This window comes from Cyrtonyx montezumae, unplaced genomic scaffold (genome assembly GCF_038088225.1).
Source record: "Cyrtonyx montezumae isolate F1298 unplaced genomic scaffold, pur_monq_1.0 scaffold_2, whole genome shotgun sequence".
NCBI lineage: Eukaryota > Metazoa > Chordata > Aves > Galliformes > Odontophoridae > Cyrtonyx > Cyrtonyx montezumae.
The window spans coordinates 36,594,061-36,610,129 of NW_027071936.1; the positions used below are offsets into that span (position 1 = coordinate 36,594,061).

General features: G+C 39.1%; 1 protein-coding gene across 1 annotated transcript in view; it reads right to left on the reverse strand.

Annotated features, from left to right (window-relative positions):
* Window positions 1–828: 828 nt before the first annotated feature.
* EGF (epidermal growth factor) overlaps window positions 829–16,069 on the reverse strand; it is a 52,609-nt gene continuing 37,368 nt past the window's right edge. Inside the window, exons 18-25 of the mRNA XM_065736889.1 lie at window positions 15,880–15,996; window positions 14,802–14,927; window positions 13,133–13,252; window positions 11,155–11,305; window positions 9,461–9,619; window positions 6,190–6,292; window positions 2,598–2,700; window positions 829–1,144 (exon numbers count right to left, since the gene is read on the reverse strand). Coding sequence (XP_065592961.1) covers window positions 942–1,144; window positions 2,598–2,700; window positions 6,190–6,292; window positions 9,461–9,619; window positions 11,155–11,305; window positions 13,133–13,252; window positions 14,802–14,927; window positions 15,880–15,996 — 1,082 coding nt within the window. The 3' untranslated portion in view covers window positions 829–941. The remainder of the gene's footprint in view (window positions 1,145–2,597; window positions 2,701–6,189; window positions 6,293–9,460; window positions 9,620–11,154; window positions 11,306–13,132; window positions 13,253–14,801; window positions 14,928–15,879; window positions 15,997–16,069) is intronic.

Sequence of the window (16,069 nt, forward strand, 5' to 3'; positions counted from 1 at the left end):
CTGTAGCTGTTAGAAAGTCAGTTTAGACACTTTAGCTTTCTAACTCAAGAAAAAGGGTGCTGTTTTCCAATCAATCCCATGGCAGCACAAATCACTTATGTAAATGTCAGTCCAAACTGAGGCAGTATTTTATTTGTTTGTCCCACTTCTCATGATCTTTTGGTGCAGAAACTGGAATTCTTTTCCAACAATAAATCCCATGTAACAGTGCAGATTTTGCTGCCAGCCACAAAAAAAAAAAAAAAGAAAAAAGAAGAATCACTTTCTCCGCAAATGTTTCATTTCACTTTAGGGATGTGGCCGTCACTAACACCATACACACACAAACACTCATCCAACTCACCAAATCTGAGAAACACAGGACCACATTTGGTATCAGTTATTAATACAACGGCTCCAGTGAAGTCCCAGAATTACACTGATCTGAGAGCAATTCTGAGGAGAGGGTTGTAGTGCCCATGAAAAAAACTATTAACAAAAAAGATTCATTTTTATCTCATTTCCCTGCTTCATCTTCAATCTTAGTTTCTCTGCTGTTGTCCTTGTGGCCCACTATTTAGGCAATTTTCTGGACTCTGTGCACATAAAGACCATCTCTTGTGAGAACCTCTATTAGAAAATTTTTATCTCTAAGAAACTGCCCACTAGTATGTTTTCTCTGTGTCCTTTTAGCTGCCAATTTAATGAAACTTGCAGTGTTGACCCCAAAATGATACTTGTAGAGTACTCGTTGTTAATGTACTGCTCACAGTAATTCTTCCAAGTGGAGATATCAGGGAAGGACTGGTAACGATTTCTCTGATCCATTTTTATTTGTGTTGTTGGTTGGTTGGTTGGTTGGTTTTCTAGTGCACAAGAAAAAAACAATGAGGGCTATTTCAGTGTTTCCTAAGTTCTCATTTTCCAGTGACTTCCTTTTTTCCACTCAGCTCAGATTTCTTCTAGTCTGGCTGCATCAGCAGACTGGCTGGGGCAGGCTGACAGGGCTTGGGGTGGGCTCTCCAGGCTGCCTGGGAAAGGTCCTTCTCTGCTACTGAGGGTTCAAGAAATTTTTCTCTGCTGGGAACCTCTTCTGGGCAGCCTTGCTCTTTCTTGTCTTCCACCAAAGTCTCTGCCACTTTGTCATATGTTATAGGCTGTTCCACTGAACAAAATGGATATATGTTACTGAAAGCCCTTTAGGATGCTTCACAACACGTAGACTAGAAGACAGCTAACAGTAACTTAGAAGAAATTTACCAAAAAATTGAGAAAAACAACTGATACAAAAAGAATAAAGAAGAGAAAGTCAGTAACTTGAATTGAGATTTTAATAAGAGACATGCCCTAGACAAATTTCATATTTTTCTACTCATGTAAGAACAGGAAAAGATATACCTATGACAGGAATACCACCTGCCTGGCAAAAGTAAAGTCCCCACTCCAAAGTCTAAAGTTCTCAGAATTATTCAGTGACACAGTGAAGACCTTTCTTCAACATCTTTAAAAAAGACATCATATTATTTATCAGTCTTGTTCTCTAAAGTGGTTGAACCACTTTTCTTAATAATTTCAGACACTTATCGTGAAATTTCTGTTCCAGAAGCTGGATTTTGTGAAACTACTAGTGAGAACAGTCTCCTAATGGGAAACATCAGACTTCTTTCACTTGGTTCACATGGACAACATGGTTCTACACACATTCACAATATTAGTCCAAGCAAGTAAATGTGAGGCATATTTTCTCCTGATGAATACATTGATTTTCCAGAATACATCTAAGGACAGGATGCATAGTTATGAGGATCTTACAAGACGCTTGCCTATTTCAGTATCCTCAGATATTTGTGTTTTCATATTTCTAAAGGGCTGATGCAAACCAGGTTGTCTGGTAACTTCTGTGGACAGGAAGTAAGTATCGATAAGACAAATAGTTAAGGACATCCACCTTTCCCCATCTGTTTTCACCACATATGCAATTAGGAGATTCAGTTGACTCTACAGTGCAGAGTTTTCTAAACTCAGAGCAATCCATCCATTAACCTGTGGGCCAAGAAAGCCTATTGTGTGCTCCTGTGCCACCTGCCACTTTTGCACCAGCAATAGGAGGAATATCTCCTTCATTCAACTCTTTTTTTTTTTTCTGAGCACCAAGCATTCCTTGGGCAGTCATGTTGTTTAACATAAAAAAAGCAAGACTGCCATTGCTGCTCCAGGACAAAAGGTTTCTAGGGAGATCTGTACTCTTTGTATCCTGTAAGTTACCCTGCTTGAATGCGTAAGGACTATCAAAGCATATATTTCCAAGGATATGTGTTCCCCATCAGTGTGATTCGGATAACCAGTTGTTATGAAGTAAACATTAAATTTTCTGTAAACACAAAAAATAATATTACTATCATGAGAAGCATCTGGCTTCTTATGAGTGTGAAAACACAGTTGCAGTATAATTTCTGATGAATAATCTACAAAGCAGAGGACCAAGCTGCAAACACAGTTTCTGCTGTGCACAGTCCGCTTTAAACAAGGCAGTGGTATCGTCTGATTTCTCTGTCTTCTCTACCAGCCACTGCTCCTGCTGGTACAAAGGTGAGGAGAGATGTAATAATCCTACTCACCATATTGCGAAGAATAGGCAGGATGAGGGTCTGCTGTCTCGCACTCAATTAGATCAACCGCTTTAATCTCCAGAGAACTGCTACACTCCTTGACAACCGCAAACTGCAAATACATACAATACGCACAAAAAATAGCCCAAATTAATATGAAATGAACCCGTTTTCTGAAACCCAAGAGGCAGACTAGAAAGGCCACACAGTCCAACCACAATAGGGGTAAAAAGGTCATTCTGGCTTCTGGGATGACCCTTCCCCTGCAGATAATTAAACACTGGAGTTGATGACAGCCCTGGTCTTTCTTTGGAAAGCTCAAGTCCCAGACTAGTAAAGAAGTGCCTGCTCTCTTGCTCTGCAAATCAACCTTTCCAGATGCAAGAACAGAAGTACATGAAAACTGACTCCTTCCACGGTATTTCAGGTCTCATTTATAGTATTAAGGAGGCCTGTAACCAGACAGCAGGAAACCCTGTCAGACACAGGGAAGGAAGCAAACCTCCCTTTCCCAGCTCTTAGCAGCACCTGGGGCTGCAATTCCATCATCCCACAGTGACAGTGGAAGACAAGTGTGACCACACCATGAAGATGGGACCCTCTGGAGGAGCATGCTGTAAAGCTCAGAGGGAGAAGAAAAAGAACAGGCACAGGGGAAAGTGATGTGCTTAAACAGTATAGAGGGAAAGAGGGAAACTCAGATGAAGAATAGGAAAACATAGGGGAGGAAGGGTGGCATCTAGAGAACAGAACTGGGGAAGAATAGAAAATGTCTGTAAATAAGATGTTCCAAAAATATTATTGACAGATTCAATGGTCTAGGTGGAAAATGGGCAGAGTTCTGTGACTAACTCACATCTATAGCTGATGTGATCATTTAGGCATCTTTTTGCATGCATAAAATCCATGGTCTTACAGCTGCTAACCCACATGTGACAGACCCCCTCCCAGAGGAGCTCCAGCTACATACAGTTTTGTGGAATGCCTTTGACTGTGTGAAATAGAATACTTCTAGATTTACAAGTCTCAGAGTAGCATCAAAATCTGGTCATGTGCTGAAGTTTACCAAAGCTTTCATATTCCAGGGACAAAGCTAGCCTGGCTTACAGATCTCTGGTACAAATGTGAAAAAATCACCAAAGGCACACCATCACTCAATTGTAGCTTTCTCTAGCAAAATAAAGAGAGAAGTGAATGATCCTTAGCATTTAGCAAATGTGATAAGATTAAAACTCATCCAGTACAGTAGCATGAGTGGGAAACATCAAAAATGTCTTTGTACTCCATCCCTTTCCCCAGAGCCACAAATTATCAGGAGCACTACAGGCTGCAAAAGGAGAGAACTTAACTAGTCCTTTATTAGAACTACTTTTTTTTGTTGTTGTTGTTAACATAAATCTGTTCACTTTAAGTGAACAGCAGAAGTGGGCAACTTTCCTGTGGCTTTTTGGCAGCTCTTCATTTTCTAACTTGAGTGTCTGCACACAAGATGCCCCAATGAACTGAATAGTTACAGTTACATCACCACAGAGAAAATCACATGCATGAAACCACAGGAATCCATTACTGTGAAAGATGCAATAATTAGCAAAGGGTCAGTGATTTCCCCTTCCAGTCTCCAACAAGCCATTTACAATGAATTATTTTATTATTAATGCATTTGTTGTCTCCCAGAAGAAGAATGTGTGGTGAAATTCAACACAAGTGTGTAACAGATTAATAGGTAGGATTTGTTTTTGTTTATTCTGTTTATTGCTTAGCTGTCTAATTAGTCCTATATCCAGCAAAAATGTCACCAATCACTAGCATTAACTGCAAGAATAACAGCAGGCAGGGTCAGAACTTATGAGTCTCAGGCCTCCTGGAGCAGGACTCCCAGGCAACAAGCTGTTCTCAGTCCCAACAAATGTTTCTGATTTTGCCAGCTCCAGATATTTTGCAAACCATGTTTTTTGTCTCTGCTGTGAACAAATGATGGCATCGCAAAGATTCAGCACATTAGTCTGGTATCTGAGGGAACAGATGGCTGGCCAGGTCAGCAGCTAGTAACAAAAGGCCCACGAAGCTCTCAGGCTGACCAGCTAAGGAGCTATTTCACATCATAACTAGGGTCAGTACTCTTTGAATATGTTCAGCAGTTACACACAAATCCTGCCAGACACTCAGTATAAACAATATGTGAGGCATTCTTTGTGTTGATTAAAAATGCTCAGATCTGCACTACAGATAGCTCATGATACTCAGGCCCTCAAACACACCCTTGAGCAGAGCAAGCTCATCTCATTCTGGTTTCAAAGCTCAGAAACAGAGTCAAACTTCAGGCTCAGGTGAATAAAGTCTAGATTTAAAGTATCCATTATTATTGAAGTAAATTTATAGATCCAAATTCGTCTGTCATCTTGTTTACCCCAAACCAGTTTGGAACCCTTCAACTATGGCTTGATGTGAAAGGCTTTCAATCCTTTCATTAATACCTATACCAGATTATTATGTTTACAGTTATCCCCATAAAAAGTAGGTGCATCACTAGAATTTATCTCCAAGTCAGAACAAGTAAACTCTTTCAGCAGTTATACTGTTCTGACAAAGAGTTTCTGTTTGGGCACAGAAGCAGCCACAGGTGCCAATTACATCCTCTTGGCCCACCCCAAGTTCCAACTGCCACCACCCAGCAGCATAATGTTCTTTTAACACCAGTGAAAATCAGGACTCTAGACCAAATCTCCTGGGTCCAGATTCACTGGTGCAACTTCAAAATTGGCAACAGAATCACAGAATTGTTGAGGTTGGAAAAGACCTTCAAGATCATCAAGTCCAACCACAACCTAGCCACACTATCCTGACTTTAACAACCGACTACTAAATCATGCCCCTGAGCACCACATCCAAACAGTTTTTAAACATATCCAGGGATGGTTACTCAACCAACTCCCTGGGGAGCTTATTCCATTGCTTAACAACCCCTTCTGTAAAGAAGTTTTTCCCAATATCTAACCTAAAACTCCCCTGATGCAACTTGAGGCCATTTCCCCTTGTCCTGTCACCTGTTACCAATGAGAAGAGGAATGGTCAGTACAAGCATGGCACTTCTATCTACAACTGTGCTAAATTTGTATTTTATATTCTCTCCCAAACTGGTTGTTAACATCCTGGGAGGTTCTCTTTAATGGGCAGCAGTTCCTAATACCACAACATTTAATTGCATCAGACCCCAAAATAAAGTTCACCATCTCAGGTAGCACACACAATACTTGTCTTCCAAGAAGCCTTTTATATGGAGGGCATACTTTCCTGTGAAAATAACTCTGATATGCCATGTCATCACATTGCCATTTCCTTAATTTAGAACACAGTTCCCCAACTGTTGTGTTCAAAGCTAACAATAACACCCACTAATGTCTGCAATACATCCAGGCAGCTGTGAACTTTGAGGGATAACAATGAGGTAAGATGAACTAGGGTTCACAGCAAAGCACTTGATGACTCTAGCAGTTATTTAATGTATTTAAGATGTGAATTATTTGATGGATAAGCTCAAGTGGATCCCTAACACTCTTTGATCCTTCCTACTTCCCTCTTCACTCCATATTAATATAGTTACCCGAGACTTGTTGCAAGTAGGTGTCACGTTCTCATTGTCAGTGCAGCTACTGGCATCCCTTATCGCTTCTGCATAATGGTTCTTCTTATAAAAGTTTCGACTTCTGCAACAGAACAAAAGCTGAAACAAATTATTTCACTTTGGGAGGAACAGATGCTGCTTCCTTTCACACTTTATTCTGTAGGTGTTTACAGAAGGGACATACATTTTGTTCTCTTTCATTCCTCTGAAAAGGAGAATTAGTGTTAACTACAGCACAGAGGTTAAAACTAAAAGCTTATCAAAAATAAAAGTCAGTAAAAAGCAAATTAATACTTGTTCTACCGCGTCATCTGTGAAGGTTCATTCATTAGGGGAAAAAAAAAATAGACCTCAATTTAAAACACCCCTTTCATTTTCGTATGTTTTTCTAGAACTAAAATCTTGAGTTGAGAAAAGGTTACAAATAGTCAGCTCCAAGTGGCTACCTCTATGCATTCAGAAACTCTTATTTTTGTGGTTCAGCTGTGATTGCTTGTAAGGCAGGACTAAAAGCCAGTATAGACTCCAAAGCAGAAGACATGGTCAGGAGAAAAAGAGTTCATTTATACTGTTTGAGATTCAAATGAGCACAGCTTTACTGACTTCACATACAATTTTTTCTTCTCCTTGACATGAGATAAAAAAGTCATGTTTCACTCTTTGAATTCCAGAAGATATGTTTCAAGGTATAGCTTCCTTTTACTTGATCTATTCAAAATGAAATTTAACAGATATGTATCTAAGAATATAGCAATTTTCCTTTTTTCCTCCATAGGTCATACACTAACTGGAAATTTGCAACATGCCATAATTACCGTATGCTACTTCCCTAATGAAAAAACAATGTAAATAAGACTTGGCTTGTGCTAGAAATGAGAGATACATCTCTACCATGGATTTTTTCTCTGGATTCCATAACTTTCTAATGTGTGCTCAGCCATGAATAAAATTTGTAACTGTCTCTAGAAGAGTGTAAAACTGAATCAAGTAGGTGTCAGATCTGAGGACATATCCATGAAGCAGAATGCTGAGAAATAAGATCAATTACTCCATTATCACTCCATTTTTACCTTCCTGGCACTGCAATAATTTTGCTGTGTGTGTTTTAAAGCTCACCTGGACATATCTGCTCAGCAGTACATGTTATCATACTAACAGAACTTGAGCCCATTGCTCTGTGGGTAAAACAGGGCAGGGCACATTGCATCTCAGGCACAGCTCTCAGGAGGATGCCCTGCTCAAGGGGATCACTCTAGTGCTGTGGCTCACTTTGTAGCTCGTAGAATGACAGATGCCACGCAGACACAGTAGGTACAACAGCCTCTGTGAGCACAAGCAGAAGGTGGAAACAAGTTGGCTGAGCCTGGGCAACATGCCAAGGATTTCTCAATCCTAATCCCAGGCCTTCTGCCAATCTTTGGGTGACCTCAGCCAAGCTGAGGTGTTAGATTTGTGATCCTTGCTGAAAGAGAAATTGTTTCCCTGCTTCTTAAATAAGACAGGGAACTTGTAACCCTATACATACAATGTAAACCTTAAGTGGAGAGCAACACTGTTACCTACAGCAGGCTACAGCCGCTGTACAAACAAACACAGTACTTCAGCACACTTGTCCTCCAGTTCATACAGTTTTCAAATTGGAAAATGGAGCTTTTTGTTTCCTCCAATTAGAAAGAGAGAGAAGTCTGAATCATGCTGAGGAAGAAATAGGACTGCTGTAGACTCAATCAGTGAATTTCAAAATACAGTAGATTGTGGGAAAAAGCTGTATAGTGATTTCAAGACAAATATTGGTTTCCAGACTCCAGTTAAACAGGGATTTTAGATGAGCAGTTTCATTTTGATCCAGTTAGGCTAGTAATAGCTGCAGTACAAATGCAGTCAAGCATGTAATTGAAAACTTGTTGTTGAGATAAATAGTTATATTGATCAAACACATTTGGTGAGAAAGAAAAGTAAATCAGGGTGAAATGACAAGAGGGAGAGAGGAAGGGAAGAGATATTCATTATCTTTATACCTTAAAATTGTCCATATTGTAGCTATTTTCCATGACAGTTTAAAAGATGTATATGGGAAATACAGGGATCTAATGATTCATCTATTCTGCATGTATCATTCCACTGATTAGCTTCTGAATCCCAGGTCATGAGAACAAATCAGCCTGCACTTAGCTTTAAATCTGGAGCTCTATCATCAGAGAAATGTGACAGCTTATATACTTTTATGGACAACTATGCTGAGAACCATTACATAGGAGCAGAAAATATTAACTTTCATAGCTAGTTTCTCTTGCAGCTTAATTTTTTATGCCTAGGAGGTTCTAATTTTAAAATTAGTCTAAACCACAAAGAAAACCCCTGCATAAGAAAGGCGGGTAGGCATGCAGTGGGGGACTGTCGATTTGGCTGCTGTCCGGCTTTTTGTTTGTTTACCCAGTTACTTGTTAAATAAAAAATGTACATTTAAACAAGAGCCTCTGAGAATGGTTTTTCTGACAAGGTCATGGCCAAAAGACTAACTTATTAAATGCTGAATACTTTCCTGTCTTAGAGACATCGATGACATTTATTTCACAACAGAGTGGGTTCATAAATAGTGACTATAGGATTCTTTTTGCCATGAGAAGAATTCCAAACCTGCAAAACTCATTACAGCCATGGAAAATGCCAGGGAGTACTTTTACAACAGATGTGCCTTAGACCCACATCTACTACCAGGAAAGCTGCTTTCACATTCACTGCTGCAGGCATCACTGTAGAAATGAGCTCCTGAAGGGCAACACAGCACTTTTCTCACTGGCAAGGCGATATTAAGGTGCAGTCCTACACTGAAAGGGGAGTAAAACAAAACTGATATAGCTAGCAGAGAAGAGAAAAGCCCTACCATGGCACCTGCAGACACCTAGAGCTCTTTAGGGAAACTAATGAAGAAGTAAATACAATGCTCTGAAACTCTCTCATCAGTACAAATTATGACTCCTCTTCAAACCCAAACAGGTTTGTTTTTTCTCACCCCAAGACACACATTACTCTTTAACAACAATGTGAGTACTGCAGGGAAGGGGCATGCCAGAATTTTGTGAATTATTCATACAACCAATTATTGAAATGCAAGAGAGGAGCAAGGACATTATGGATTTTCCAACAGCTGAGGAATAGTACCAATTCTTCTCCACAGGCCACCTAATGAAGGCCACAATCAACTCAACCCCTCTGCTGCATGCTCACAACACGAGATTGGTAGCAGTACCTGGAGCAGTAGGCAGCCAGTGACCCTAGCAGCAGCACCAGCACCACTATGCACACGGCAATGGTGATGTTCCGCACCTTCATCCGCTCGGCATGCTGCTGCTCCCACCACTCCAGGTCGCTGAACTGGCACCTCTCCCCAACATAGCCTGTCACACAGCTGCCAAAAGGAAGCAAGAGCATTTTGTGAGTGGCAGCAGAGAAAACAACCCAAATCATCACCTCAGCCACCTTGCACATTGATTTATTATTGGCAACCTCTGTGGAAATATCTTGCTGAATTTAGCAGGGGTAAAGACAAGATGACATTAAAGGACTGTCTGCAAAAACATGTAGAATTCAATATTAAATGTAAATCTATTAATGTTAATATAAATCTATTGAAGCACTCTCTCAAATTATTCAGCAAGACCCTGTGTATCAGATTCCAAAGGGTAAAATATTTTCAAAAATTCCAGACTGCTTTTTTATGATCTATGTTTCCCTTGGATTTTCTATTTAACTCTTTCCAGAAGCAAGGTTCCATTTTTGTGAACTAGGCAACTTACAAGTTATTATCTCTTGGAGGGTCATTTTGCTGAGGAAATCAAAGTTTAATCTGAGTAATTAATTAGGTGTTTGAAAAACGTGTGTGGGTTAGAAATGTCTTCATAATTTAGTTTTATTACAAGCTTCTTCTGTAGGTTCTTTTTGTCTATTACTTTGAAGATTTTTTACCACTGTAAAAACCCATCATTGAAATAACTTATAAAGGAATGGAATGTATAAATCAAAACGACTATAAAGTGAAGAAATACGTTAAAAATATTAATTAATGAATACAGTCGGTAATTTGTGAAAATTCTGCTAGATAACGTTTTCCCATGACTTTCTGCTGCTATTTGACAGCCTACATGAATGAATGCTGCCATCTAGTGCTCACGGTGTAGAATTAGTTCAGTGCAGGCCCTCTCCACAGCACGGAGCTTAGTCCAATACCGAAGAATATGGAAACATGGGTTCTTATTATACACTAACAGTTTTTAATAATAATAACAACAATAATAATAATAATAATAACAATAATAATAATAATAATAATAATAATAATTTCCCATTTAAATGTTCTGCAGTTGTAGACTCTTCAGTTTCAGTGTGAGCAATTGAATGAGGAGAAAAAAAATGAGCTTCAAATGATGGTGATTTATTCTAAAAAGTTATAGCAAACACTAGAGATGAGCATAAGTCATACCAACTCCCATAACAGCCGTGGTGACCTTAGCAGATCCACAGCACAAACATCTACTTTGTTCCCATACATATATGTAGAGAGTTACATTCCCCAGTTATTCCTGAGGGTACAGAGGTCAGCTGGTAGCATTAAATGAACAGCAAGGCCAACAGGTAGATGCAAGCCAATGCCAGAGGGATAGCAAGCACTGCCTTCACACAAGTTTGTGAGTGACGGGTAATTTAATAACTTTCCTCACACTTCAAGAGCAAAGAATTGAGCCTTCAGGGAACAAATCCAAACCTACTATTAATTACAATGGGTATGAATGAAGTGAACATTTATAGGAAAGACCAGAATCTAAAGAAAATTACCAGCATAGGTGATAAATGGACAATTTATGGGCAAGCACTTCGTAATCTGCACTTAACTGTGCCCCAAGGATACTGTTAATCAACACAGATGATATACAGTTCTGTACTTACTTGCAGGCATAGTCTTGTAGGTCAGAAACATAATTGCACATTCCCCCATGGAGGCAGTATGAATCATAGGAAGGGGGGCATCCTATGAAGTCACCTGGCACAGGGCGTGTAGAGTATTCATCACTGACGACAGCAGGAGACAAAGTAGATTCTGAAATACAGGATATCACGAAGACATATCAAGCTGTTGGCTATGCTGTCATGAAAGAGTTCCAGAAATTCAAAATAGGATAATAGGTAAGAATCTCTAACTTCAACCAAATACTTATTTTTAATCTATTTGCTTATTTTGCTTATCAAATCTGGGCACACAGAAGTTAGCTGTGTTCTGTCAATTTAGATGTGTGAGTACAATTCTGGGGAAAAAAAAAAAAAAAAAGCCAAAAAAACCAAACTGGCTGCCCTGTTACTTATTATTAAATGATTTCTTACCCAGCTTGAGAGTACAATCTCCATCATGCACAGAGTCAGATATAAAGGTGAAAGGTGACTGCACTTTGTGCATATGGATCTTAACTTGAAAAGTTTTCACAGGAAAAATGGACATTTTTGCACAAACTGTTTCTACTCTGCAGCCATCCATTTGGTAGCATCTGTGCAAGCTATTTCAAGTATACTTAATAGCTTCACTGGAAGCACAGAACTCCCCTGACCCAATTCTTCAAAGATTTCTGTAGCCTGCTTGCAATTGCACAGACAATCACCTCCATAAGCATCCCAACTGACTAGCTTCACAGGGAGCTCTGATATCTCTGCATATGACCTATATTGCAGAGATATTTTTATAGAACAGAAACACAATTTTGCCTACTTCAGTGCTACGCCAAACCTGTAAGTCAGAACGGAACATTTAAACAAAATAATTTCTAGCAGTGTGGCTCTGCAGCATTACACCTGATCCCACATATTTATGGGATCAATTTTATGACTCACACCAGTTTTATTGCAACATGACCTTTAATGACATTTGTTTTCTTAAAATTTCCTTTGCAGGATAGCTTTCAGGGTAAAGAGCCCAGACTGGAAAAGAATAAGCGACAGCAGTGAATCCCATGTGTTCTGCATTCTGCAAAGAAAATTTCAGCCTGCTAAAAGAGCTTACTAGGCAAAGTCTTAAAACAGCATGTTAACACACATGATGACAAGAGACTGTAGTTACAGCTGAGGGATCCATAGGGCATTACTTCCAAGTCATACATCATTTAAAACCATCATTTCCTGAGTGACACTTGAAGCTACTGAAAGCTTAAATGACTCAAAATGGGGGTGAGGATCCTGATCAATGTTCTACTTTAAAAAGCCATAACTTCCTTCTGTTTTTCTGCAGAGAAATACCTACAACAATTATGCAGTGTCCTTCTTTCATTAAACAGTCACTTGATCTGTGGTAAATTCACCCTGATGAAGAAGGCTGACATGGAGAAAGGTGGTGTGTCACTTTGCTCCACATTTTCAGAAAATGCAGCTGCCACACTGAGGAACTGAAATGAGCATCAGATGCTATGAGCTGCTCCTTTCATTAATTTAGTAACCAGATTTTCTGAAGAATATCAGAGTCTTTTGAAAAATTATGATCTGAAAAACTTATTCTGAAGACTGAAATGGGACTTCAGTTATGATCAGTCCTTGTGCTAGAGTCCCACAGAGATAAAGAACACATAGTTTGAAGAACAGCACAGCCCAAAATCAACTCAAAAACATCATCTCCAGGGACGATTTACTTCTGCTCTTGATCTCAAAGGCCATTAGATAGATGTGCCATTTCATTTAGGCAGTATAGTTTAGCACTAAATGTTAATGCAGATATTTCCAGACTAAACTCAAATCCATTCTCCTAAAGCAATCCTGAATGTTTTCACAATCTGCCTGGTATGTCACTACCATGGTCATTCCTTAATTTTCCAGTATAGCAATTTGGCTGAGACCACAGATCCTAGTTATGGACCACTTCATTTTAATTCTCACTGCAAACACTCACCACAACCCATGGCAGTTCCATAAGCATTATCAGCACAGGAGCAAGTGAAGTTTCCTTCTGTATTTGTGCAGGTTCTGTTCTCTCCACAGGTGTGAGTCCCCATCTTGCACTCATCAATATCTATCACCCAAACAGTCTGCAGTTAGAAGAATGAAATGCCTCAGAGTATCAGTTAAAGGGGCAGCAGAAGCACCACAGTCTCCTGGTATCGGGGAAAAATGCCAGGGGCCTTCCATCCACACATTTGCCTTGGTAGAAATTGGAGCAGAGGAGCAACCAGCTCCATAGCAGTATATTCATATTCCAAGAACCATGATGAAACACAAGATGAGTTCATTTTATACCATCTCTGAATGTATCTATAGGTTTCTAGACACTGTGCATATAACGAGGCATCTAAAGCTGAAGAACAATATTACTTAGACATCAGTTTCTGTTTTTTTTGTTGTTGTTTGTTTTTTTGTTTTTTTTTTCTTTTCAACTCATCAAACATAAAAGTAGTTTCAGTCTTATTCACATCAACACAGAATCTCAACAAGTCTAAAATGTTATGGAAATATATCTGGCCACATCATGAACTTGAAGACTTGAAGATAATTGACTATGTTTAATAACAGTGATAGATACTACAGTGATTCTAGCTGGGCACCTAAATCACAGATAGTAATCCACAGCTGACTGCAGACGTGCCTGGTAGGTGGTGAGGGACAGCCAGAAGAGGTTGTCATTTCTATCTGCACTTCCAAATATTTCCAAAAACATGTTTCTGACCTCTGGGATAGAAAGATTTTTCCAGCCTCTTGTCTCTGACACTCTCTACATCCTGCCCATAATAATATCTTAATTTTTCAGTGGCCTTTACCTGTGTTGAGAACCAAAGTCCAGTAAAGGCCATGTAAGATTTAGGTCAAAATGAATGGGCTTTGAACTAGACTATAAAGGAGGAAGGAAAAGGGAAAAGGACAAAAGAGAAATGAAGACTCTTATAAAGCTCTGAACAAACTGTGCTACTCAAATACTGGAGGGGAAAAAAAGTTTCCTGTTCCTTCATAATTGATGTAAAATGGCTTAAAAAAATTAAGAAATGATCTGAAGACCTGGTGTTAGAGCCACGTGGGAGAATTAGTGAGTCTGATTGTTAACAAGATTCAAAATGTATTCAGATTCTCTTCTAAGTGTCAACACCTTGAACCTCATGCCTACCCAGATAACTTGTATTATTTGATGAGTATTATGACACACTCAATGCCTGCTTTTGTTTGTATTCATGACAGTGATTTCCAATAAAGCTCTACTGGTTCTCTACCTCCATTTCCCTCCTCCACTCATTTTTTCTCTCCTGCTGTAGCAACTAAAAAGAGTGCAGAGAGGAACTGACAACTGACAACTACAGGCTTTGCATAAACATCAGTTGTTGAGGCTGCCACACTTCAGACAGGAAGGAAAGAATAAAAAAGCAAGAAACAGTTAATGTCAGCTGTCCGGGGGAGACATTGTAAGGATCCACACCCCTACAAGATTATTCAAAAAGAACAAGAACCGATCATTATGGACACAAGACAACTCCACAGCTTGATGCAGAGCTAGCCCAAATTATGTGAAGTGTCTCTTGCTCATTCCTCCTGCTTCAACCTACCAGAAGCAGCACTGTCCTCATGCACTCCCATACCTTCACAATGGAGCCCATCTCCCACGTAGCCCTCCAGGCATTTACAGACATAGCCACCTTCAGTGTTGATACAGCCTGACTGGTTTCGATTACAGTGGTCCATATTTGCAGCACACTCATCGACATCTGCAAGATGAAATAGGGAGAAGGGACACACAGATCATGAAACAATCATCTTTCTCAGATGATGCTGTTACCTGTCATTTGTGTGGATAAAGTCGAGGGAAAAGAGAACGACATGGTGTTCTTTCTTTGGTATGACAAAGATGCTCTGAAGAGACTGAAAAATCAAACAGCTGCTTTCAGCTGCAGAGACAGATGTTACAAAAAAAAAAAAAGAAAATTTACTTAAAAAAAAAAATCTGGATGGAATAATCCCATTCAAAATTAGTCTTACATCCTTATTGTCTTAACCTCTACTCAGAGAGGAATTTTGTGTTGAAGAAGAAACAGAATATAAAAAATAAGTACCATGGGTCATTGAAAGTAGAATTTACACCCAAACACTTCCTTTTTTCCATTCTTCTTCTTTCTGGATAAACATAGACTCCTGTGAGTCTCTCTGCTTGAAGAAAAATAGGTAACTTGTTCTGTTTCTGATGCCTTTTGGTACACAAGTCCAAAAATTTGTTTTTGTATCTGACTGTTAGTCTCTAGAGCTAGACTAAAACAGAAGCAGCCCTTTTATATATATACTACATTAGGAATACTAACTCTTAAGAAATTTCTTAGCATGTACTTCTAAATTCTACATTAACTACCATTTCTATGGACTGAGTATTTATAATTGGACAATTTTTACAAATAAATACTTTAGGCTTTTATTCCTATTATCTTCATTATTGCTTGTTGATATTAATTGGATTAATGCTCATATTCAGGGGAAAATAAGCTATGTGATAATCAGACATTTCACCTCATGTACTCTCTGCTCATCAACCGTTTCAAAACAAGTGATCTCATTGACCTTTTTGTGATGATTCACGCAGCAGAGCTACCAATGGGAGAAAAAACAGGCTTTCCTCCTTAGCCCACATCTACATTTCTTTTGAAGGCTGTGTTAAGTGTTTTTCATTACCATAGCATGATTTGCCCTTCCTGGTAAATCCTTTCAAACACTGGCACACAGCACCATCTTCCAGCAAAACACACTGTGCATTGAGATCACATTCTAGTGCAGCACAGTCATCTTCATCTATAACACAAAATAGATATGTTTGTACAGATCAAAAAAGCACTATACTGAAATAAAATCAATTAGAAAAACA